The sequence below is a fragment of the Quercus lobata genome, chromosome 2 (assembly GCF_001633185.2).
Source record: "Quercus lobata isolate SW786 chromosome 2, ValleyOak3.0 Primary Assembly, whole genome shotgun sequence".
NCBI classification, from domain to species: Eukaryota; Viridiplantae; Streptophyta; class Magnoliopsida; order Fagales; family Fagaceae; genus Quercus; species Quercus lobata.
Window position 1 is genome coordinate 79,431,283 of NC_044905.1, and position 25,645 is coordinate 79,456,927.

Consider the following 25,645-nt stretch of genomic DNA (forward strand, 5'->3'; position numbering starts at 1 on the left):
TATTAAATCTATTAGCTGTTTGGATTTTCCTAAAATTATTCCTTTGGTATGGCGTGTCTAAGTACTAACTCGATGCCTTTTGTCTGGCTACGCATAAGCCTGGGTTTATAAAATCTTAAAGAAGCATATCCCATTCTCTGTCGACTAGTTCTTAATTTGGGTGTCTATTAGGCTTTTAGAGTTCCTATCTAATCATGTGGGTGAGTGTAATCCCCTTGTCTAAATCAAATTCATTGGAAATGGTTTTAAGATGTTGATCTGGAAACTTAAATTCAATACCACATGGATAACATTATCTTCATGAGAAATGTTATGTCCATAACATTTTCATAATAAATCCTAAGTGACAAGTTGTCAATGATTGTTACAAGCGGAGGAAAAAAGTAATTTAAATGGTGAATACAAATTAAAACCAATAATAACTTACCACATAAGATTTATTATGAAAGTATCAGGAAAATATTGTGGACGTAACACTTTTTTTTTTCTATTATGTGTAACTTAAAATTAATTTCCAACCTACCTTTTTCATATTTTAATGAGTTGAATATGCATTTTGAAAAATTCACCGTTGGATTACATTTTTTTTTTATACCTTCTATTCTTGCAAAATATCAAGATAATAAAGTGTGAGGATTTTGATTGACAACATCCTTTGACATGATAAAATAAACAAAGGTTTGCATCCTTGGTCATTTCACTCATTTGTGAAGAAAGAGTCAAGCCTGAAGCTGCTGAAAGTGTGCAATATGGGAAAGCTTGCTTGAGTGAAATTAACCCAAAAGTGAAACTATAAAAGCTGCTTAAGCGAAGCTTAGTACCCGTTTGGATTGCGTTTTTGGTGCTGCATTTGTGCGTTTGTGTTTTCCTTTTTTTTTTTTTAATTGAGAAGCACGTTTCACATGGAATTTTGTCAGTCAGTGGGTCCCGTGCACTATGCACAGGACCCACTGCCTCTTTGACTAGCAAAATTTTCACTGGAATGTGTTTGTCAGTGGGTCCCATGCACTGTTCACGGGACCCACAAACCTCTTTTTTCAATAAAATTTTCATTAAAAATGGGTCTCACGGTACTATTCACACATTTGAAAATTATTTTATTACAGTGTTTTTAGTTTTCAGCAAAACTATCATTTAAAAAAAAAAAAAAAAAATCTTTTAAAGCACAACTTGTTGAGTACAAGAAGTGAACGATATTATTACACATATCAAGGCAAGTCTTACTTAGTAAGTCTCTCACAACCCCTCTTGGTTTTGTTTTTGACCTTGCATCCTCATGTTATACATTAATTTAACGAAGATTTTCAAAAACCAATGTCTTATTGTCTTGTGCTTCATAGAAAAATACTTTTATTTTCCCAGTGATAAATTGATCCCCAAGAGATTGTTTTAGAGTTTGAAATCACTGTCATTTTAGTGAGGTTCATTGTTACAAATATTCACGAGGTTTTTTGGAGGGCAAGAAGTTTTGGTTTATAGTTGAGAGAGTAAGTTTTGGCTTATAGGATTCAAGAGTTTCTAAGACTATTGCAATAGGAAGGGAAGTGGGCCGTTGCATAGGTCATGTGAATGGTTAGGATACAAAGATTTTGAGTGTTCTGACTAATTGTAACTATTTATGAATTTTCTATGAGATTGTTTGCATGCCGGGGTGGTTTTTTCCATTAAGGAAAACTAGTCTAAGTACCTTACTGCAATTCAAGGCTGTTTTTGGTGCCAGACCTACTCATTATTTGGTCTAGACTATGTGGTAAAAAGACTTGTTTTACTTTGTGGGGAACTACTCTGGCTTTCCTTTTATGAACCATTTGGAGGGAAATAAATTTGAGAGTTTTTGAAGGAACAGAATGTTTGAATGCTTAACTAAAATCTCAAATTTTGAGTGTGTTTTAATCGCTAATGTGGCACTTGGTAGTAATACTAGTGATATTGTGTCATTCAGATACTAACGTTGTTGTTTAGTACACTAATCTATTGTATGTTTCTTAATTCGTAGGATGGTGATGGTGATTTTGCAGTGGATATCTAGTCTCCTGGTACTCAGCACTTATCATTTGATGATATGTAGTAGGCGATAGTTTGGACCCTATTTTGGAGTAGTTACTGTGACATTTTGATATTTATAATAAAGTTTCAAACTTTGATATATATACACATCATAGTTGGAAGCTTTATTATAACATTTTAGACAATTGGAATGTATTCTTTTGTGCAGGACATTCTATATAGTTAAAATGTATTCTTTTGTGCATGACATTCTACATAGTTATGCAGAATGTATTATTTTGTTCATAACATTCTAGACACTTGGGATGTATTATTTTGTGTATAACATTCTAGACATTTGGGATGTAATTATTAATATAGTGTAATTAAATATATTTAGTTTCTTGGTTTAATGCAGTATTGTATTTGCTATTGGAAAATATGAATTGTGGTTCATTACAGTTGCTATAAAATATATATTGGAAAATATGTATGGTAGATACATTACAGATGCTAAAAATATTTTTAAAAAAATGACCTATTCCGGCGTTTTAAAAACCGTTGGAATAGGGTATGGGCTTATGCCCTATGCCAGCGCTTTCAAAAGCGCTGGTATAGGCCCTTTTAATTATATTCATTGAAGACCTATACCAGCACTTTCGAGAACACTAGAATATGTATTGCCTATACTAACGCTTTCAAAAGCACTGGTATAGGCATTTTTAATTATATTCATTGAAGACCTATTACCAACGCTTTCGAGAACGCTGGAATAGGTACTGCCTATGCTAGTGCTTTCAAAAGTGCCGGTATAGGTTGTATTCATATTTCCATGAATACCCTATATGAGTAGTTAAAAAACTGCTGGTATAGATAGACCTATACCAGCGCTTTTTAATAAACAAAAAGCGTCGATATAGGCCCTGAAATCCGCTGGTACAAGTCTTCAAAGTTATTGGTAAGGGCTGTCTCGACACAAGTAAAAACGTCAGAACAGGGTTGGAAAAGCGCTGGGATAGGTCCCGGGGCTTTTGAAAAGTGCTAGTACAGCTTCGGCGACCCTATACCAACTATCACTGCCCGGCAATTTGAAGCGCTAGAAAAAAAACATCAAGATAGAAATTTTGACCCTATTCCATAGTTGCTATAAAATATGTATTGGAAAATATGTATTGTAGATACATTACAGGTGCTAAAAATATTTTTTTTTAAATGACCTATTCCGACACTTTAAAAACCGCTGGAATAGGGTATGGGCTTATGCCCTATGCCAGCGCTTTCAAAAGCGCTGGTATAGGCCCTTTTAATTATATTCATTGAAGACCTATACCAGCGCTTTCGAGAACGCTAGAATATGTACTGCTTATGCTAACGCTTTCAAAAACACTAGTATAGGCATTTTTAATTATATTCATTGAAGACCTATTACCAACGCTTTCAAGAACGCTGGAATAGGTATTGCCTATGCTAGCGCTTTCAAAAGCGTTGGCATAGGTTGTATTCATATTTCCGTGAATACCCTTTAGGGGCAGTTATAAAATTGCTGGTATAGATAGACCTATACCAGGGCTTTTTAATAAACAAAAAGCGTCGATATAGGCCCTGAAATCCGCTGGTACAAGTCTTCAAAACTATTGGTAAGGGCTGTCTCGATACAAGCAAAAACGTCGAAATAGGGTTTGAAAAGCGTTGGGATAGGTCTCGGGCCTTTTGAAAAGTGCTGGTACAGCTTCGACAACCCTATACCGACTGTCACTGCCCAGCAGTTTGAAGCACCAAGAAAAAAAAACGCCGGGATAGGAATTTTGACCCTATTCCATAGTTGCTATAAAATATGTATTGGAAAATATGAATTGTAGATACATTACAGATGCTAAAAATATTTTTTAAAAAATGACCTATTCCGGCGCTTTAAAAACCGCTAGAATAGGGTATGGGCTTATGTCCTATGCCAGCGCTTTGTATAGGCCCTTTTAATTATATTAATTGAAGACCTATACCAGCGCTTTCAAGAACGCTAGAATATGTACTGCCTATGCTAACACTTTCAAAAGAACTGGTATAGGCATTTTTAATTATATTCATTGAAGACCTATAACCAACGTTTTCGAGAATGCTTGTATAGACCCTTTTAATTATATTAATTGAAGACCTATACTAGCGCTTTCAAGAACGCTAGAATATGTACTGCCTATGCTAACGCTTTCAAGAGCACTGGTATAGGCATTTTTAATTATATTCATTGAAGACCTATTACCAACGCTTTCGAGAACGTTGGAATAGGCACTGCCTATGCTAGCGCTTTCAAAAGCGCTGGTATAGTATGCCATAATATGTTTGTTTGGCTTAGATTTAGAAGTCTCTCACTTTCTATCCCAAGTTTATTTATAGCAAAAGTAAAACATTACAACTCAATGTTAAAGCGTCCAACTAATTTTCATTTTATGAATAGAAGAATAAATTGGCATCTATTTAGGACGCACAAGACACTACACAAAAAATGTTTCTAAACCATAAAAACAAACTTACCACTAATTGACCTAAATGACTTGCCAATTGAAATAAGAAACCTGCTATACTTGATCCACACTTGATATCTTTAGGATTTGCTAGCTGTTCCTTTAGCTAGTAGCTACTAGGAACATATTTAAGTAGATACTGCCAAGCTAACAAATTATAAGTAGGATAAATGCTAGACATCTACATCAACAAAGAAAAAGTCTTGAAATAGATGGAAGCATACACGAAATTCCTGTGGATTTTCCAATTTATCAATGATTGCTCCAACCAATTTTCTTACATCAACTTCAGGACTATAGGCATATTCCTCTATAAAGTCTCCTGTGAACGCTATATAACTGAAATATTTACAAAATATTGTTAATTATATATTAGTGTATATAAGCAACAAGTTCATAATTAATCATAGTTATCTTTGAAAAAAAGAGAATAATGTTTTGCTATTAACCATCACTGGATCTTGGCTCATCAACCTCAAGTTTCGAAATCTAAATTGATTTTTTAGAAAATGTGATTCCAAGCCCTGCAATAGAAAAGAAGAAAATTAACACTCAACTAAGTTTATTTTTTGAGAAACACTCAACTAAGTTCAAATGGTAAAACATCACATTATTGATTTTGGCTCAAATCAAGACCCACATTTGAGTTTTAGACTTTCAGTAGTCAAATGAGATGAACGAACCTGAATTTTTTCTTTAAAATTGGTTAGAACGCTTGATAGGCCTTGACTCTGAGAAGCTTCAGGTATCATATAAGAACAGATCTGTAGTATCATATACCATGCAAATATTTTAATCAGTATCCAAAGAATTAATATTGAAAAAAAAAAAATTATGGATATTAATAGAGTCTACTTTTTCTTCTACTATCCATCAAATAATTTCAAACAACTAGTAAGGTGGAGATTACTCAAACAAATAATAACAAGTTTAGTCTTATTTGTTTTCTAAAAACCTTATATTTCTTTGCTCATCCTAATTTTACATTTTTCCCAATTCTAGGGGGCTATTTGGGAAAAACAAGGTTAGTATTTTTAACAGTTTTATATCTATACTAGCAATTGAAAAGAATTACAGCCATCATAATTCATAATTTTCAACAATGTTTAGGTAAATCCTTAGCATTTGATAGAATATGTTTATGAAACAATAGTTAGTAATGATTTACTTAAGCATATTTCTCACTTAAAAAAACGAAATTATGATAATTACACACTATGATAAAGAGGTGAATTTTACCAATTAAGGAGAGAATCGATCGACAAATCTCACAAAAACACTTTGTATCCCAATCGTCATTTTTGAGCTTGCTACGCTTTAGGATAAAGTGCAAACGGCTAAGGACGTCTTCTCCATATTTCTCACTAACATTTTTAAATAAAATTCTCAATTAGTAAGCACAACAATAAATGTTTTCTACTAAAGAATATTTCATTAATTTCCACTTAATTTTCTTTATGATAAACGTCGATCCCCTGATCCATCAAAAATGCACTAAGATCAAGGTTTTCTATAAAAAATTTCAAATATATATTCAAACTTACATACAAAATCAATAATAGAACATTTTAATTTCAATAAAAGAAATCATAATAGTAAAAAGAGACATGATAAGTATACAATAACTCTCTCAAAAAATTACAATAAGAAGTTCATATATTCAAGAAAGTCAGTTAAATAAGATAAATAAACGCTATGACGAACAAACATCTTTGTTGTACAAAATCGTCATGAATAAGTTAACTCATAGTAAATTTTGAAATCATTCATTGTCAATAAGATTTTCCTATCAATTTTTCAAATATCACAAGTCAAGATAAAACATCTTTAGAATTTGCAAATAATGCAATAAATCCATATAATCCATTCCCAAGAATTAAATCAAAGATGCCTGTCTTTTCCATGCTAAGAAATGCATTGACAAATATGATGCACTTTCAATTCTTCATGCGTTTTCTATAAATGATAGCTAACAATAATACACATAGTACATTTTAGGAAAATCATGAATAATGTTCCAAAATGGGTTTAACCATAAAATAATTGAGTGCAATAATGATTCTTTTTCAAAAATCCCATTAAGAAGCCACTTACCTCGAAAGGCCAACCAATTTTACCTTAACTAGGCACCACCAAATCAAGCAACCCAATCACTAGGCCCATCACCAAGAATATTAGAAGCTATAAATATTAGGATCAAGCCTATCAATAACAAGGTCTATCACAAAGTTTACCATCACACTTGTCTCCAAGATCGAAAAGGATCCCCTAAAATCAAACCAAGGGTACTAAAGCCTAACTTTACCATCCTAAGACAAGTACCCCTTCCCTAACAGGAACCAAACAAGCACACAAGAAATCCATTTGACCAAAATAAAATCTCAAAACAATTTTAATTGCTAGCTGTAAACAATGTAGATTTATAGCATAACATAAAACACATCTCTTTAATATAGAGGTAGCAAGGCATATGTATTTCATTTGATACTAAACAACAAAACCCAAGCGAGACAAAAGCAACTATCCAGAATTCCAAAAGATGTGCAAACTAGTTCATAACAAGCTTGTATAACAAAGGTGTCTATACAAAGACAAGACATTCAAAATGGAATTTAAAACCTTAAAACCTTAACATGACTAAGAATGATCTAGATTTTGGAGTAAAGCTTTCCTTATGAAAGGAGACAATTTTAGTGAAGGGTTCGTGCCCCAATTTTCAAAGAACAACAATATGTTCATTGGCGCATTTTATCAAACACATGGTATGCAAACACAATGCAAGCTCAAGGCACAATGAGTATTGAATACATCTAATGAGACATTCACATAATCTAAGTTCTTATAAGTTCAAATTTGATTATATGCCACTCAAAGGATTGTCATATAGATAGATTAAGAATTACCAATGTAACTTAGCACAACCAAAAACAAACGAACTAAATGCCCTCTTACTTAGACTTGTACAATGGAAGACTAAATCTTAGGAGGAGTAATAAGTAGAATTGTGAATAAGTTTCTTACCAAAATCCTTAATCCAAAAGCTTCCACCACAAAATGAAAAATGAAAGCACAATGGGAGCAATGGGCAACAGGTATTTGTGAGTAATGAGAGATGAGAGAGAGGGAGGTAGTTTGGCGAACCAGCAGAAAGAGAGAGACAGGGGCTGAGAAGGGGAGGGTGAGATAACGTGTGGTGGAGGTCTTGTTAGGAACAGATTTACAGAATTACCCTCACCTAAAATTCTATTGCCAAAACCCTTTTTTTTCCTTTTTTTTTTTTTTTTTTTTATTTGGGGTGTTACATCAAAACCCTTTTGGATATATACCACTATAAGTTTCTTTAAAAAACCTTCTCCCCTCTTCCCATGTGTGTGTGTGTTAAAATACTTAGTGTTCTCAAAAAAAAAATTGTAATATTTTGTTTTAAAATAGAGTAGAATTTCTATTTTGTATATTAAAAAAAAAAACATAAATGCAAAAAGTCATTGAAATTAAAATAAAATATTACAACATTAATTAACACATGATATGGTTTCTAATACAACATATTTCTAAAAGAAGTTAAGAGGACTTACACATTAATACTCATCATTTAAATGAGACCAGCTGAATTCCCGCACGGTGTGCGGTACAACTTGTTATTAGTTTTCTCCAATATTTCAATAATTTTCATAAAGAATATTGTAGCTTAACTGGTTGGCACTCAATTTCTAATAGAGACATTTATAATTCAAATCCCTCAACTATTGATGTGTAAAAAAAATTTCAATAAATTTCCTTGTTAAAATTATGATCTTTGGTTATTTTATAGACAAAATAGAAAGACACTAAGAGTAGTGTAGTGATTTGATCACACTATATATATGTGTTCACTAATTGAAAATTACATGATATAATGGTTAATATAGATAAGCATGATTCATGCTTGCTAAAAAAAATGCATATATACTTTTTTTTTGTAACATTTGTGATTGTGTGTTTCTCATTTTCCCCCTTTTTGTTGGGCATTGCATCAATTGTTGCATAATACAATGTTTCAATTGTTTCTCACATAAAAAAATAATAAATAATAAATAATAAAATTGTTTCTCATATGATTCTAAGAAAAAATGATACTTCCTTCATCCCAGTTTGTTTGTCCTCTATTCTATTTTGGAATGTCCCAAAATATGTCCAGTTTCTAAAAATAAAAGTAATTAATGTACTAAAGTTCCTATTATACCCCTACTTTATTTTCAATATTATTTGAAAAGAAAACTAACAAATATTTTAAAAAACCAATCTAATTGGGACACTTATTTAAGGATAGTTTTGGAAATACAAGACAATAAATGATATTTCCTTAAAAAATTTGACTTTTCAAATAGGACAAACAAATTGGAAGGAAGGAAGTATTAAAATTTCATTATGCTATAACAAAATAAATATATTTATTCTATTACACACACACACACACACACACACACACATATATATATATGAAAGGAGTTAGGAAGTTTAAAGGATTAGCAACTAAACATGAGTAAGAATGCCATATTCTAAATTTATTATTATTATTCCAATTAATAATTATCTATTTTTATAAAGTTTATAAAAAATAATCATATAAATTCATTTTTGCTGAAACTGAAAATTTAAAACTGAAAACTGAAAAGACTATAGTAAAATAATTTTTAAATGTGTGAATAGTACCTTGGGACCCATTTTTAATATTTTTTAATGCATGAACAGTGCTGCTACATTGCGTGAACAGTGCTGCTACAGTATGTGAACAGTGATAATTGTCTCTTGCACAGTAAATCCATGTGATTTTACTGTTTATGCGCTAAAAAAAAAAAAAAAAGGAAGGAAACGTGAAATAGAAAACGTAGACGCACAATAATCTCTATCCAAACTGGCACATAATTAATACACAACTATAGATAATTAATATATGCATTTAGATATTTTATGGAAGATGATTTTGGATAATGTTGTACATATATTATAAAAAAAAAAAAAAGTAAACTAAATTAGAGTAAATAAACATATACATTTTGAGATATTAAAAATTAATTTAGTAGTTTCACTGGATATTTGTAGCCTTCTCAAGGTAAGATTAATTTCTTTTTTTTTAATCATGAAACCAAAGACAAATGCAAAAAAGTAACGAGACCATGAAAATCAATTGATTTGTGTTGTGTTCACGTATTTCATACCATAAAATGAAAGTTTGCCCAACTCTGTCTCCGTCTTCTACTCATCGATAGTGTAACATTAAGACATGATGTGGGCAAGTGTATATGCATGTATCTTATAGATGATTTAAAATTAAATTATGGTTGAATATGACTTTACATAGCGCACCAAATATTTTCTCTCCTTATATACCCAAAGTAAAAATCATCCAACCAAATTACCCAAACCTAAATCATATTTAAGCCCCTAATTTTAAAAAGAAAAAAGAAAAAAATTATAACCATAGGGGTTTCATCGTCTTGATGGTAGTGGGTGGCCGGTATAATAGAGGTAGTGACCTTTTAGATTCCTCTTTCTCTTCCTTTCAAATATTTTGTCAGTCTCAGGTCTTTTATTTTGGTAATATATAGTGAAACAATGCATTTTATTTAACAATCCATAATATTTTTGTGTTTTGCTATCTCTTTTCAGGGCCTTATCTGGTTAGTTATTACTATTAGTCCTTAATTATTATTTTTTTTTTAAATACTAAAACAGTGGGTATGTTAAAAGACATGAAGAATAGAAAAATGTGTGGTGTAAGTTTAATCAATTAATTGATTCTCAAAAAAAAAGTTTAATCAATTAATGAGACATTAATGAGATAACAGTAAAATATGTTGATGTGGACTTTTGGATAACAGTAAAAAAAACTTAATGTAAGAGGTAAATAATAATAATAATAATAATTAAAAAAAAAAAAGCTAGATGAAAAATTAGAACTCCACTTGGCAAGACTTCATGCACTCTCGCATGAGGTCTCTGCTTATATATAAATAAATATATATATATATATATATATATATATTGATTTGAATGATGTGATAGCTTTTTGTAAATGTTTTTATTTTTTATTTTTTATTTTTGTTAATTTTGGAATAGTGCAGCAAAAAGAATTAATATATTATAAATATTTGAAGTAGTTTGCAATTGTGTGTGTGTGTATATATATATATATTGTAGTTATAGTGAGATAAATATATTATAAATATTTGGAGAGTACGTAGTTAATGTGAGTGCCTCTAACTTTGGGATAGAAAGATTTGTTTTTATTTCACATTTTGCACATCAAAATGATCCTACTTGTGGTTTGACATTCCTTTCACAAAGTACGCACAAAATATAATACCAACCCATTGTTGTATCAATGTTACTTATTGTTGCAATACCCTAGCAGTTCACATCTTGCAATGAACTTTGAAATTAATATGTATTATTTTTTTAATGTAAATAATATGATGTATTATTATTTTTTTACATAAATGATGATTATAATTTGAAATGATTAACAAATCTATCTCATAGGACCTCATTCAATACATTTTATCTTTACTATTATCTTCAAATTATTTAAAGATAAATCCTCCTGTGAAAATTGTTTTGCATGTATTTTTGGTATTTTTTTGTATAGGATCATGTTTTTTACCATTCCTATTATTGAATTTTTTAAGAAAATATTAAGTTAATAGCATTTTGTGAGATAGTATATGTTATTTATTAGACTTTTTGTTATTATAAATTTTAGAAATATGGACTTGTCAATTATTTCAACAACCTCAAGGATCTCAAGATTTATATATATTTTTGTTGCGTTGGTCAATGACAAAGAATTTATCTGCATAAATTGCATAGAACATTATTAATAGACAAAAACATATTGAATTGAAATTGGGGAAAAATGGAGACATGATTTCATGAGAATGATATTTTCTAGAAGTATCATCTATATGTGGGGGAGAAAGGAGAGATTGTAAGAGGGTAAGAGTTTTTGCTTTGATTTACTCGTGGGAAGGGTCAAACTTTGGTCATAATATGCAAGGTAATAATTGGGCTTGAGTTTTCATAAGGTTTGGTCTACTTTTAAAAGGTAGTCCATTTTGTAGTGACTAACTTTTGGTCTAATTAGTCTAATTGTGAAGAACAGCTCATATTTGATATAATAGTAAAAAGGAAGTTACTATGATCTATTGGGTAACAATAAAAAATACTCCATCCGTCCCACTTTTTTTGTCCTCTATTCCATTTTGAGATATCTCAAAATATTGTCCTGATGCTAAAAATAAAAGTCTTTAATTTACTAATGTTCCTTTTATACCCCTATTAATTTACTAATTCAATTTTTTGATAAATTTTTTGAAGGGTAGTTTTGGAAACTTATACATTTTTAAAAGGTAGACAAGACAATAAATAATATTCTCTTAAAAAGTTTGACTTTTCAAACTGTACAAAAAAAGTGAGACGAAGGGAGTACTTAATAAAAAGAAGTAAAAAAATACTAAATTTATGTAATAGTAAAAATAAGTTACTACGATCTATTGGGTAATAGTAAAAAAAATTTAATGAAAAGAGGTAAAAAATGCTAAATGCAACATTAGAGTGCTACGTGGCAAGATCTTATACACTCTCACATGAGATCTCTGCTTTTATATATATATTGATTGATTTTCTTTTGTTTTCTACTTTGTTACCGAATCTTTATTTCATATTCTTTATTTCTTTATTATTTATCTTTAAATTTAACTGATATTTACAAAATTTACATTGAACTATATACGTGTGGTTTGTTTTACAACTAGTGTGATTGACTCATTAAATCCAATAATTTTGTTTTTTAATCACATATGGGTAGTAAACTTATTTTGTTAAGAGATCAATAGCTACCTCGTATATAAAATATTTGAAAATTATTTTATTTTGTATCTTAAAATTATAAATAAAAAATGAGTTTATAGATTGAATAGTAAATAAGATTCAATTAGTATGAAACTTTAGAAAAATAAGAACTTATGATCTAATTGTGTAATTTTCAAAATATTAATCCAACAAAAATTTATTGACTAGTGTAATATGAACAAAGAGATCAACCACTGGTAGGGAGGAGATATAAGTATTTTAATAAATCTTTTTTTTTAGAGAGTTTCAACCTATGACGTTCACTTCTAATCATCACTCTTTATTATCAGACCAAAACACCAATCAGTTTTTAGTGTAGACGGGGATTGAACCTCAGATTTCTTATTCAACTATTAGAAACTTTACTAGTTAAGCTAACTGAAATCTACAAATATTTTAATAAATCTAAACATGTTAGATTGAAACAAAAGCTTGGTTTTTCAAAACAATAATGACTAATAATTCCATATCTTTTACTAAATAAATACTAAAATAGGTCCTTTCCCCTAGTTTTCATCATATCGATGGAGACATACGCTCTGTTTGTTTCAACGATAATATTTTTTAGAAAATGAGTCATTTTCCAAAAAAATATTTTCTATAAAATTATGGACACATTTGGTAGACTATAATAGACACTGTAATGTAATAGATATTCCTATAGCATAACTATTCAGTTGTTTGGTTATGTTTTTATTACAATAAATAGTTATTCCTTATAAATAGTTGTGGGGCCCGAAATCTGAGGTCCCAGCCCACTTTGTATTAAAAGCCCAAAACCCAGGCCGAGGAGCCCTATTGCTAAGAACGCGCAATGAAAGCTCCTTGAAGGTCCAAGGATGTGGCCGAGGACGACTTTACGCCCAACATCTCACAAAAAAGCCTGAAGAAAAGGACAAATTCAGTACAAGAGCAGCACAAAGGAGAAGGCTGCCAACGCCTTAATGTGGAGCCCATCGCCTGACAAACCCATACTCATACCATGCTGTCCAGCTTTTCCCAACCACTCTGACGTAAGGATTGATAAGACAAGTAACCACCCCGAATAAGGAGAAACGGACACGTAGATGAAGAATGGGAAGGAAATACTAGTCTAAAAGGGAGAGAGAGCTGAGAAAAGGGGGAGACCCATAAAAAAAGAAGAAGGACGGAGAGGAGACGCTCCTTGGACTAAGTCCGAGGAGATAAACCTTTCAAACCCCATCCGTGTAAGGCCTAGCCTTACAGGCCAAATCCACCTTCGAATGGGCTTCCATGAAAATCCTGACTAAACCGTTGCCCAACGACCAAGGTCCAGCCTTTCCAAACCCACTCTCTACAAATCATATTGTTCGGGCCCTTCATATACGAGCCCAATGTCATCCTTGGGTCGTTAAAAATTGTGTCCCTACAATTGGCGCCGTCTGTGGGAAGCTTGCACGTTGGTGCAGGTTGCGGTAGAGTCAACTCTATGGCAAGCAGAAGTTCGTGGGGTTTCCTCCATCTCCGGCGACATACAGTTGTTGCTCCGACATAAACTTCTGCTAGGGGCTATGCCTTGCAGTGCCAAGGGCGCGGGCATCTCTAGGGGCTTCTGGCCTCAAGCCAACTCTCTCTGCCCTGGTATAGGGGCTTACGGTCGAAAAATAAAAAAGTACATAAAAGAAATCTTACAAGTTTTGGACAAAACCAAGGCCTTGCATGGTCCTCGGACTCAAGCCTATGGGGAAACCAAGTACAAAAAAGAAAAATTACAAGTTTTAGACAGAACTAAGGCCTTGCATGGTCCTCGGACTCAAGCCTATGGGGAAACCAAGTACATAAAAGAAATCTTACAAGTTTTGGACAGAACCAAGGCCTTGCATGGTCCTCGGACTCAAGCCTATGGGGAAACCAAATACAAAAAAGAAAAATTACAAGTTTTGGACAGAACCAAGGCCTTGCATGGTCCTCGGACTCAAGCCTATGGGGAAACCAAGTACATAAAAGAATCTTACAAGTTTTGGATAGAACCAAGGCCTTGCATGGTCCTCGGACTCAAGCCTATGGGGAAACCAAGTACATAAAAGAAATCTTACAAGTTTTGGACAGAACCAAGGCCTTGCATGGTCCTCGGACTCAAGCCTATGGGGAACCAAGTAAAAAGAAATCTTACAAGTTTTGGACAGAACCAAGGCCTTGCATGGTCCTCGGACTCAAGCCTATGGGGAAACCAAGTACAAAAAGAAAAATTACAAGTTTTGGACAGAACCAAGGCCTTGCATGGTCCTCGGACTCAAGCCTATGGGGAAACCAAGTACAAAAAGAAAATTACAAGTTTTGGACAGAACCAAGGCCTTGCATGGTCCTCGGACTCAAGCCTATGGGAAACCAAGTACAAAAAAAAAAATTACAAGTTTTGGACAGAACCAAGGCCTTGCATGGTCCTCGGACTCAAGCCTATGGGGAAACCAAGTACATAAAAGAAATCTTACAAGTTTTGGACAAAACCAAGGCCTTGCATGGTCCTTGGACTCAAGCCTATGGGGAAACCAAGTACATAAAAGAAATCTTACAAGTTTTGGACAGAACCAAGGCCTTGCATGGTCTTCGGACTCAAGCCTATGGGGAAACCCAGTACTTAAAAGAAAAATTACGTTACATGAACCTTAGAATCTATCCGAGGAGAACTACCCATTAACAGTTGGGTTAATCCCTATACTGAATGGATTCTCCAGTCTACCCTCGGATCCTCAGTACCAAAGGGATTGATGCAACATAGAGCAATATGCTACCAAAAACACGATTGAGGTCCCTCACTGCTCGGCTACCCTCTCGGATGAATTATTTAGAAGTTTATCATTCTCGGACATTTGTCTAGCATGCATCGCACAGCGCTCAGCCATTATCCCGGTTAGTTCCAAGAGTTTAATTTATTGAGGATTACCATTGTTATACTTGATAATGTCAGTAAGTTTAAACCAGTAGGAATTTGTTTTAAGGCATTTTTCTACTCCAAGTATCATTAAAGGCAAATGTATATTTAATATTCATTCACAAAGTAATTGCTACCGAGAGGAAAAATATTTAGAAAGAAATAAACTCATCTTTTATTAAGACAAAGAAATAGTACAGTGTACAATGAAAAGCTGAAATAAGCTTATACTAAAGCTAACTACGTAAGTAAAAAGAAAAAATACAAGAGAATGAAGATAAAGTCGAAGAAGAAGCACAGAGGAGAGGTTGGCTACTGTTCCGAGGAGTTGTGTAAGAAAACCATTCCACAATACTTTTACATGCCCATAACTCAGGCAGCCAAAGAACCCAACGTGGGGTCTGCACCGTTGAAGAAAAGGTGCTGAGAGCACCTGGCTTCGGGCTAGCGCCGCTGAAGAAAAGGTGCAGGGAACCCAACTTGAGGCCTGCACCGTTGAAGAAAAGGTGCAGGGAGCCGGAAGTTGAGGAGCCCCCGCAAAAATTTGCCTACGACAAGGCAGACAGCGCTGATGACGAAAATTCCTTCTTCTGACATACCAAAAATCTAGCATGACCAGAACCTGCTTCAGATTTTGACTAAAAGAGGGAGGAATACCATCTTCCCCCTGTCAAAACGAGGGACTGGCTTGAATCTGTGCCATCCTTGTCCGTACCATATCACCTTGAGGATTCGGTGCCTCTGAAGCGTGCGGAGACCTTTCATCCCCATCCACGCCTCAAACATCTTGCTTTGAGGCAGAGTGGCACTAGAAATGGAGATCGTGAATATGAAAGAAGAAGTATGATTCTGAAGGGAACAGGAGAGTTCATATGCAGGTGGAGTGACCCCCTACCCTATTTATACACAGAAGCAAACCGGTGGCATTTAATTCATGCAAATTTCCAAGGAATGCTACGGACAAAGCAGACTCGGCTCAATTTCCAACCTCATCCTCAGCCATAGGATCTGAAGATCCTCGTGAAAGCGCGCCTCAAGTACCGAAATGTCAAAGGACCCCGCGTGAGTGAAAAATAAAGGAGTGGCCCTTATCTTGACACGCCTCCCATGTAAATGAAAAAATACAAATAATAATGGAGTACTGGATTTGAGTGAGCCATAATGTGGGCCTAACGTCACCAAAACTCTCCTCCCCAACTAAAAAGTCAGGCAGCAGGATTTTGAAGGGCTATTGTGGGAGCCCGAAATCTGAGGTCCCAGCCCACTTTGTATTAAAAGCCCAAAGCCCAGGCTGAGGAGCCCTACTACTAAGAACGCGTAATGAAAGCTCCTTGAAGGTCTAAGGATGTGGCCGAGGACGACTTTACGCCCAACATCTCACAAAAAAGCCTGAAGAAAATGACAAATTCAGTACAAGAGCAGCACAAGGGAGAAGGCTGCCAACGCCTTAATGTGGAGCCCATCGCGTGACAAACCCATACTCATACCATGCTGTCCAGCTTTTCCCAACCACTCTGACGTAAGGATTGATAAGACAAGTAACCACCCCGAACAAGGAGAAACGGACACGTAGATGAAGAATGAGAAGGAAATACTAGTATAAAAGGGAGAGAGAGCTGAGAAAAGGGGGAGACTCATAAAAAAAGAAGAAGGGCGGAGAGGAGACGCTCCTCGAACTAAGTCCGAGGAGATAAACCTTTCAAACCCCATCCGTGTAAGGCTTAGCCCTACAGGCCAAATCCACCTTCGAATGGGCTTCCATGAAAATCCTGACTAAACCGTTGCCCAACGACCAAGGTCCAGCCTTTCCAAACCCACTCTCTACAAATCATATTGTTCGGACCCTTCATATACGAGCCCAATGTCATCCTTGGGTCGTTAAAAATTGTGTCCCTACAATAGTTATTCTTCAAAATGAAGAATAACTATTCCTTATCAAAAGTACTAAATATCTATTCCTTCACCTTATGTAATAATTTTTTTTTAAAATTTCCTAAAAAGTCATTAGTTGCCATATCTTCAAAAGGAAAGAAAATAAATTTTCCTTATTTTTAATTATTAGCTCTATTTTGAACACCTTAAAATAAGTGTATTTTAGGAAATTTGACTTTAAAATGATTTAAGTACACCTTATTTTTATACTCTACTAAATTGTAGATGCATATTCAAAATTCTATTCTTAAATGGTCACCAAACTAATAAATAGTAATACTTATTACATTCCAACTTAATGTATCCTTGTAATACTTATTCCTATTCCCATGTAATAATCATTACAATGTACCATACGTGCCCTATATCATTTTCCTATATTTGGTAATAACCTTAAATGAGTTGAAAAACAATTTTCAAACTTCCCTTATTTAGCTTACTGTAAGATAGAATAGTTTTCAAAAAAAAAAATAGTGGAAAACAATCTCTAAAAATAAATCATACTTTTTATGTTGACCAAAGATAGTTTTCCATTTACTTTTTATTTTTTATGCTATTAAATACTAGAAAATACAGAAAACTATTTTTACACAAGATTTTCCATCAAAATAAATAGAGCAATAGATGCATAATTTCTTTCAAAAGTATATAGTCATTCTTGGGAAGCTTGTTATGATTCGAGCTAACGAAAGCACATTTACGTAAGCAAAAAATAAAACATTCTCATAAAACAACAATATTTAACATGGTTTGGCCAAAAAAAAACCTCAAACTACTCTTTGAAGAAACCTACCATCTTCTTCTAAGAGTGTTATCCTCTTCCTTGTGAGAAGATCCTTCAACAAAACTCACTAAACCTTCTTGCAACAGTGCTATTTCTAAGACTACAATTCTATTCCTTTATAGACAAAGAATACTCAATTACCTCTTTAATCATGAAAAAATTTTCTATAGCAAGGAAAAGTCATTTTTTTCATACTAAGGAAAATTTATTTCCTTCCACACAAAGGAAACCCAAAAACAAAACCAAATCTAAATATGAATCTGAGACAATTTCTAACAAATATTCACATTAACTCAAATTCCATTAAGCAATCTCCCTTCTCTATCATGATAACTTCACCTTAAACCAAGCAAACTTTCCTTGAAGAAGACAATTGTTGTTTCCATGATGAAAGCCAAATTTGCACATGAATCTTAAATCATTTTTGTACATGTGACAAATATTGTGTTCATACCAATATCAACCTTGAGTTTTGATACCAGTTGTTGTGATTTGGAGTTTATGGAAGCACATTAACACAAACATGAAATTAAAAATTCCATACAAAACAACAATATTTAGCGTTGCTTAGCCAACTTCAAATCTACGTCCATGGGCAATGTTGGAAAAAATCATTGTCAATGATATGAATTATAACTACACTTAATCATACCCCATAAACCAAACTCACAAACTCTCACAAACAATGTTCAAAAACCTTACAAATACCAACAAAACCTCTCACTAATACAAATCAACTCACAAGCCTCATGCACGTAGACTCATAATTCCAAAACTCCAATAGACCTAATAAGTCCCTCACACAAAAAATAAACACATGCACACTCAAACTACTCTTCAAAGAAGCTCACTCAATAATCTTCAAAGTCTTATCCCCTCTCCATGTGGGAGAACTTTTAGGAAATAGCCATTAAACTCTACAATAATGCCTATTTATAAGACACCAATTAAATTCCTCCATGGACATTGTATATCCTGTTACTTTTTTAATAAGAAACTTTCATTTCATACCAAAGAAAATTCAATTTCTTCCACATCCAAGGAAAAATTATTTCCTTTCACAACATTTGAAACTCAATAACACCAAATGCAAATAGTAATTTGAGAAAATTTCTAATAATTTTTAACAAAATAACTTGAGAAGGAAAATATCAATAGAACATTGTTAAACAAAAACACATTTATGAGTTTTTGGTCAGCATGTATGAAATAAATTAACACCTCTCGCAAATAAAAAAATCCCATAATACAACAAACAGGTAATGACAGACATTCACGCATCACAAATCCCATAAAAATAAAATCTGTGAGGGAAAAAGTATATATGGAATTTATACACATGAAGATTGTTAGGAATATAACCGAGACATTCTAATAGGATGTACGAGACCCACTGCATCTTCCAAAGAGAGCAGAAAAAGAACATCCTTGAGTCTTGTTTTCACGTCTAGAACGAGAAGCTGCTGATGATGAATCAATCTCTTTTCTCTTAAGGTCTTGGGTGTGTTTCTGTTCTCCTTTCTCGGTGTTGTACAGGACACCAGGCTTTCGCTGGAGCATCTTAAGCCGATCGTCCCAAATGAGACCGGACGAGCCTTGCCTCCGGAATGAGACATCTGATCTCTGCAATGTAATCATGGATTGATGTTAAAATCAATCCTTGTGTCTGCTGGTGTCCCCTTTTTCTTTTTCTTTTATGTCGCTCTCAGTTTCTTGATTATATTTTTTGTAAATACTCTTTTCCCTTCTAACTAACTTATTAACGGTTTCTTGTTTGAATTTTCTATGTTTTTCTTGTCTGTACGTGTGATTGGTTTAACATAGAAATTGGCTGAATTTGAGACATATTTGGTTAATTTGTCCAGCCTTCAAATGGTAAATGGTTGACAGATGGATATAAATTAGAATAACTTGTCGCTTTGAATGTTGTTAGGGCTATTATTAGGCGCTAACAACAATGGTCATGGTCGATTAATATTGTACGTTAAAACTGATGGTTATAAAAATCCTGTTGTTCAATCCCTGTAGGCCTATTTTCTAGCCATCAAATATCCCATTATAGCTAACAAAAAGAGGTTCTATTGCACTTAAAAAGTATCAGTTAATAAACTCAGTATGCAAAAGCATCATCTCAATTTGAAATTGATATTTGATATATTTCATAGTTCACATTATAAGTATTACAAATCTAAAGGTGTATTTAGTGTCACCAAATTTTAAATGATGACATGACACCATATACACTCCCATGATCTATATATCTAATGAAAACAAATTTGTAGGCTTTAGCAAAAATTTGACGTATGTAAATCTTCTTGGATGGCTCAGAAATATATTTGTGATTGCTGTTGATTGCTTAAAAAACAAAATTGCGCAGTCCAACTTGTAGAGAATTTAAAATTTTGTTCAACTAGTAATCTATTTTTTCAACAGTCAAAATAATTTTCATGAAGCTTGACTCTTCGGCTATAACACATTATTAGGATAGGAAGAAATTTAATAGTCAATGCTAATAATACTCATATCTCACAGATTGTCTATGTTTTGATACTTTCAGATAATTAAAACCTTATACTTTTTTTTTGAGAGAATTAAAACGTCATACTTATTATATAAAACTCTCACTTTTATGGGGTCCAGGAGGTGATTAATAGATACTTAAATTTTAATAGAAAATCATAAGAGCAGGTACTTAGTAATCAAAAGATTCATCTAAAATATCTGGAAATTCTGCCTGCATCTCACTATCCTTATCCAAGATAGAATTCACGAATGAACTCACAGATGATGAAACTTCCAACATATTATTGTTTGTATGGCCCCCAATGGTTGATCCAACGTCAAAATTCCCAATACCCTCCTCTTGTCCAACTTGATTTAAGCCATATTCATTGCCACTAGCAAAGTTTAATGGGGATGTTTGCGCGAAAGTTGACGGGTTAGTTGATGATGAGAAACCCGGGAAATGGCGATCTTGCTGTTGCTGAAAGCCTGGGAATGGGAGAGGGTCAGTGATGAGAAACTCGCTCCAATTGAAGGATGCATTTTGCACTTGAGACGGTTGGCAAGAATATGATTGCGGCAGTGGGCTTAATTGGGTGACATTGGAAGAAGATGATGATGAACAAGAAGAGGTAGCTTCATTAAAGAAATGTGGTTGGATGGTCTCCTGGTTAATATTGACTTGTTGAAACTGATGAGACATGAAATCCAATGAGGGAACTATGTTTTCATTATAGGGCCTATTTTGGAATTCCATAGGCATGTTGGTAATTGGGAATGATGTGAGGACTGAAGATGGTTCTGGTTTGGGTGTTGGTGCATAGTTTAAGTTTTTATTGATATTGAGAGGTCCAATCTGGTTTCCTATGTTTAGGATGCCACTAATGTTTCCATAATCAGAAAGGATCTGAGAATATGGCTTATGAGTGACTGGATCAATTCCCATTTTGGAAAGCTTTTTCCTCAGCTTGGTGTTCCAGTAGTTTTTGACATCATTGTCTGTTCTTCCAGGTAGTCGTTTTGCAATTAGAGACCACCTGCACCACATAACTAATAACTATAAGGGTTGTATGAGAGAGAGAGAGAGAGAGAGAGAGTCATTAGACTTGCACTGGTTACAGAATACAGGCTGTTTGACAGTTGTTATGATCTTCTAAGACTTAGGTGATGCATAATAGCTAGGTTTCACCTCTTATGTGCATGCACTAGTAGTTTCAGGGTTTGAGGGTGCACATTAGGGTTGTGGTTACCTCACCAATAAAATATATAAAAACTAAATTTTTTTCCTTATTTCATGGGGGATAGTTCAACGTATTATAACTTAAACCTTATATATAAAGCATTACATTTGCCGGTTAAAAAGAAAAGGAATAAAAAAGAAATGAAAAGAAAAGAAGGAATAGGGAGTAAGAAGTACTAATATCTCAAGATCTACCTGTGTTTGCATATAGTATAAGACCTAAGTCTTTCAGTTCCTGTTTTTTATAACTTATTTTCAGTTTATTCCAACTTATTTGACTTATTAAATTATTATGTACAACTTCTTAAAGTACTATGGTTTTAATTTGTTTAACAAAATTTTATCTATTTATTTATTATTTTATTTTGATAGTAGGATATAGAGAATTTAAACGGAAATATGAGAAAGTGCTAATTGAATTACAAAACTCTTTGTTTAGCTATTTTTTAAAGTCAAATAAACCAATGAAGATAAACTCTCCCTAAAAAAAAAAAAAAAAAAAATCTTCTAAGAGAAAATTCTAGTAACCCTACCCTGAAACCTGCCAAAGAAAACTTGTTATATTCAAGATATTCAACATTTGACAAAATAAACCTCTTTAGAGAGATGGGTTTCTCAAAACCATGAATTTCCTAGTGAAAAGAGATGTGAAAATCAACCATTCAAGTTTTTTCTTTTTTTTTTTGGTCAAAGTTTACAAATTAGCTCGGAGAGTTCACTAAGAACAAGTAAAAATATGAGTCACATATATACTTGAAGACCCACCTACTTCCTATAGCTTTGTGAAGGTTTATAATGAGCTCTTCTTCTTCGGGTGTGAAGCCGTCATGCTTGAGGTCAGATCTAAGGTAATTGGTCCACCTAAGCCTGCAGCTCTTCCCACATCTATTGAGTCCTGTACATAAGCTCATGCATACATATATTCAGCTTCACACAATGTAGATTAGTCTTACAAACGATGAAATATTAAAAGAAAAACCAAACGAAGAGTGCCAAATAAAACCTGCTTTCTTGGGAACCAAGGTCCAATTTCCAACCCCATGGTTGGATACGTATGCAAGTATTTTTGCATCCTCCTCGGCAGTCCAAAGGCCCCTCTTGACGTTTGATTTATCACAACAAGGTGGTCTTCCCATTGAAGGGTTAATGGTTTTGATAGAGAGAGAGAGAGAGAGATGAAGGTAACTATGTAATGGTGATGTAATTTCAAACCTTTGCAAGGTAGATTATAAATAAATAAAAGGAAAGGAAACGTTTATCAAATGAGGAGGCAAGAAAAGCATGCAATTTGGCTCCAATTAACCACATTTGCATGATTATTTTCATCTTCTTCAAAAAAAACGGTTTGAAATGACATCACAAAATAATGCAAGCTTCTCTCTCTTTCTCTAGCTCTTTCTGGCTTGGCTGCAAGAGCACTCTATTCAGGTTCAAATTGGGTGAATTATTTTGTTAAGTTTCAAGCAATTAAATATTAATTGCTTTCAATTGGTGATGTTTGACATGAAAACAAAATGGCTTCTTTAGGCAATTAGGCTAGTGAATGATGCAATTTCTATACCACTCAGTGGAAGGTAATATATTATGTAACTATTACATACAACGTTCTTCTTTTTATTTTGAAAGGAAATTATTAATATGGATATTATAAATTTTATGAAAAAATGTTACACATAGGACACTTTTAGTACACATGCAGAATCAATATCATCAAAATTGGAGCTTACTTTGTTTTTCTAGGCAGATATATAGTAGGGGATGGGAAAGGGGGTTCAAATGGTAGACATAAAATACTACAAAAGTTGATATTACCACTAAGTTATTACTTGAATTTCAAATTGAGCCTAACTTGTATTTATAATTAATAATTGAAATATTGGGTTTCAGTTAATTCAATTGGTAAAATCTTTAATGATTGAATAAGAGATCTAGGATTTAATCTCTATCTACACCAAAAACTGATTGTTGTCTTGGCCTAATTATAAAGAACTATTATCAGAAGCAGACACCATAGGTTGAAACTCTCTCAAAAAAAAAATTAATAACCGAAATTAGCCTCTCATAATATAGTACGTATTTTTAATTAAAAATGTATAAAAAATAATAGGATAAATGTTGTAAATACAAAAGAATGGTCAATAGTTTAAAAATTATTTGCTGTGAGGGCATAAAATATTTTTTTTATAAATGTAGAGCAATCAATACCATCAATTGGGTCTAGCTTGTCAATAGTGTATAACTTCTTTTTTCTAAAAGGATAATTGTTACGAGTGTGTGTAAGAGGTACATTGTAGTTAACATGCATTGTTAAATTATTGATTAATTTCAAGCTTAAGCTATTAGGATAATGGATCAAATTCAAGATCTCTTGTTCTAATACCATATTAAATTATTAATTGTGTCAAAAATTTAAACTATTAGAATATGGTAAATTTAACTGTTTAACTGTAAGTTTCTTTAAAAAACTTTATCCCCTCACCTTGTGTGTGTGTTAAAATACTTAGTATTATTAAAAAAATACTAATAAAAAAAAAAAAAAAAAAACACAATTCTAACACTCATGCACTATTCATATAAACAAATAGTTTTCCTCACATAGTCTCATATATAATTTATTATTACATGGCTTCTATCCATTGCATCAAAACACAATACAATACAATGCAAAGAGGTGCCACGAAATTTAACCCAATTTATTATTATACATTTTCAATTAAGAAAAGTCAAAAGAATAAGATAAAAGTTGTAAAGACCAAAGAATGGTCAATGGTTTGAATGATGTGACATGTACGCGGCAAAACTTAAGTCAGATAGTTAGTTGGTTTGTTTATTTTTTATTGTAGAAAGTTTTAAGCTCTATAGCTTTAGCGGTTGAGCGTTTATTATAGAGAGTTTTTTTTATAGTTAAAACTCTTTTATAATAAAAGCTCTTTAGCATTTAAAATGTTTGACAAATTATAATGATAAAAAAAAAATTATAATTGTTACACACATTTCATAACCCAATCAATAAAGAGTTTTTAGAGGTGAAAACAAAAAAACTGAAAGTGTTATATGTTTGACACTTGAATTCAATGAATTTAATTGATGATTAGTATTTATTTTATTTTTTATTATTAAGCTCTTTCTCTTTTTCAAAATGGATGAGTACTAAATATTATATTATATTAAAAAATAAGTATGTGTTCAGGCATTCCTATATGTAGTTTAACTTTAAACCTTTTTTCAACTTTAAGGGAAGGAGAAAAGCTCTTTAATAAAATTATCAATCAATGACATATTTTGCTTAAAACCTTTAAGGCGGCTATTATACTTATATGAAACTAGCCTAGGCTATTATATCTTATATAGTGAAATAGATTTTTCTTATGTACACAAGTGATATTTGTTCATACAATTGTTAAAAATAAAATACAATTAGTATTTAGTTATACCATCAAACTCCTAAAAAGAGTGAGCTTAGACACCAGGCAGTAGATACAAAGATAATCTACTAGGCATTGAACTTTTAGTGAGATTGAGATCAAGTGCAATATTTAAATATTCCACCCAATGCAATTGTTAAAAATAAAATAAAATCAGTATTTAGTTCTACTATCAAACTCTTAAAAAGAGTGAACTTAGACACCAGGTGATAGGTACAAAAATTATCTACTAGGTATTGAAATCCTAGTGGAATTGAGATCAGGTGCAATATCTAAGTATTGCACCATATGTAATTGCCTTCAATAGTTGAAATTGAGAGTTAAAAGAAACAACTTTCAATCTCAACGGTTGAATAAAATAAGTGAAAAAAAGTTAAAGTGAGAATGATAAAAATCTTTTATGAGAAAAGCATTGGATAATTGCACCCAATGGTATTGCACCAAATCCAAATCCTCCCTAATGTATTTTTCAAA

At 32.8% G+C, this 25,645-nt stretch overlaps 1 protein-coding gene and 1 long non-coding RNA gene across 2 annotated transcripts; both read right to left on the minus strand.

Moving 5' to 3' along the window:
- Window positions 1-4,455: 4,455 nt before the first annotated feature.
- LOC115975051 lies at window positions 4,456-8,122 on the minus strand. The gene is made up of 5 exons (XR_004088055.1): window positions 8,081-8,122; window positions 5,745-5,869; window positions 5,189-5,269; window positions 4,955-5,029; window positions 4,456-4,844 (listed from the first exon to the last, which is right to left on the minus strand). It is a non-coding gene; the product is annotated as an uncharacterized LOC115975051 (long non-coding RNA).
- Window positions 8,123-20,528: 12,406 nt separating this feature from the next.
- Window positions 20,529-22,949, minus strand: LOC115978325 (transcription factor MYB35). Its single transcript, XM_031100346.1, has 3 exons — window positions 22,750-22,949; window positions 22,512-22,641; window positions 20,529-21,543 (listed from the first exon to the last, which is right to left on the minus strand). The coding sequence occupies exons 1-3, from the start codon at window positions 22,880-22,882 to the stop codon at window positions 20,697-20,699; spliced, it is 1,110 nt and encodes a 369-aa protein (XP_030956206.1). The 5' UTR covers window positions 22,883-22,949; the 3' UTR covers window positions 20,529-20,696.
- Between the last annotated feature and the right edge of the window lie 2,696 nt (window positions 22,950-25,645).

Coding starts and splice junctions, on each gene's coding strand:
- LOC115978325 (XM_031100346.1), bottom strand. CDS start 22,882: ATGGGAAGACCACCTTGTTGTGATAAATCAAACGTCAAGAGGGGCCTT. Junction 22,642..22,749: donor CTTGGTTCCCAAGAAAGCAG/GTTTTATTTGGC, acceptor GCTTATGTACAG/GACTCAATAGATGTGGGAAG. Junction 21,544..22,511: donor CACAAAGCTATAGGAAGTAG/GTGGGTCTTCAA, acceptor TATGTGGTGCAG/GTGGTCTCTAATTGCAAAAC.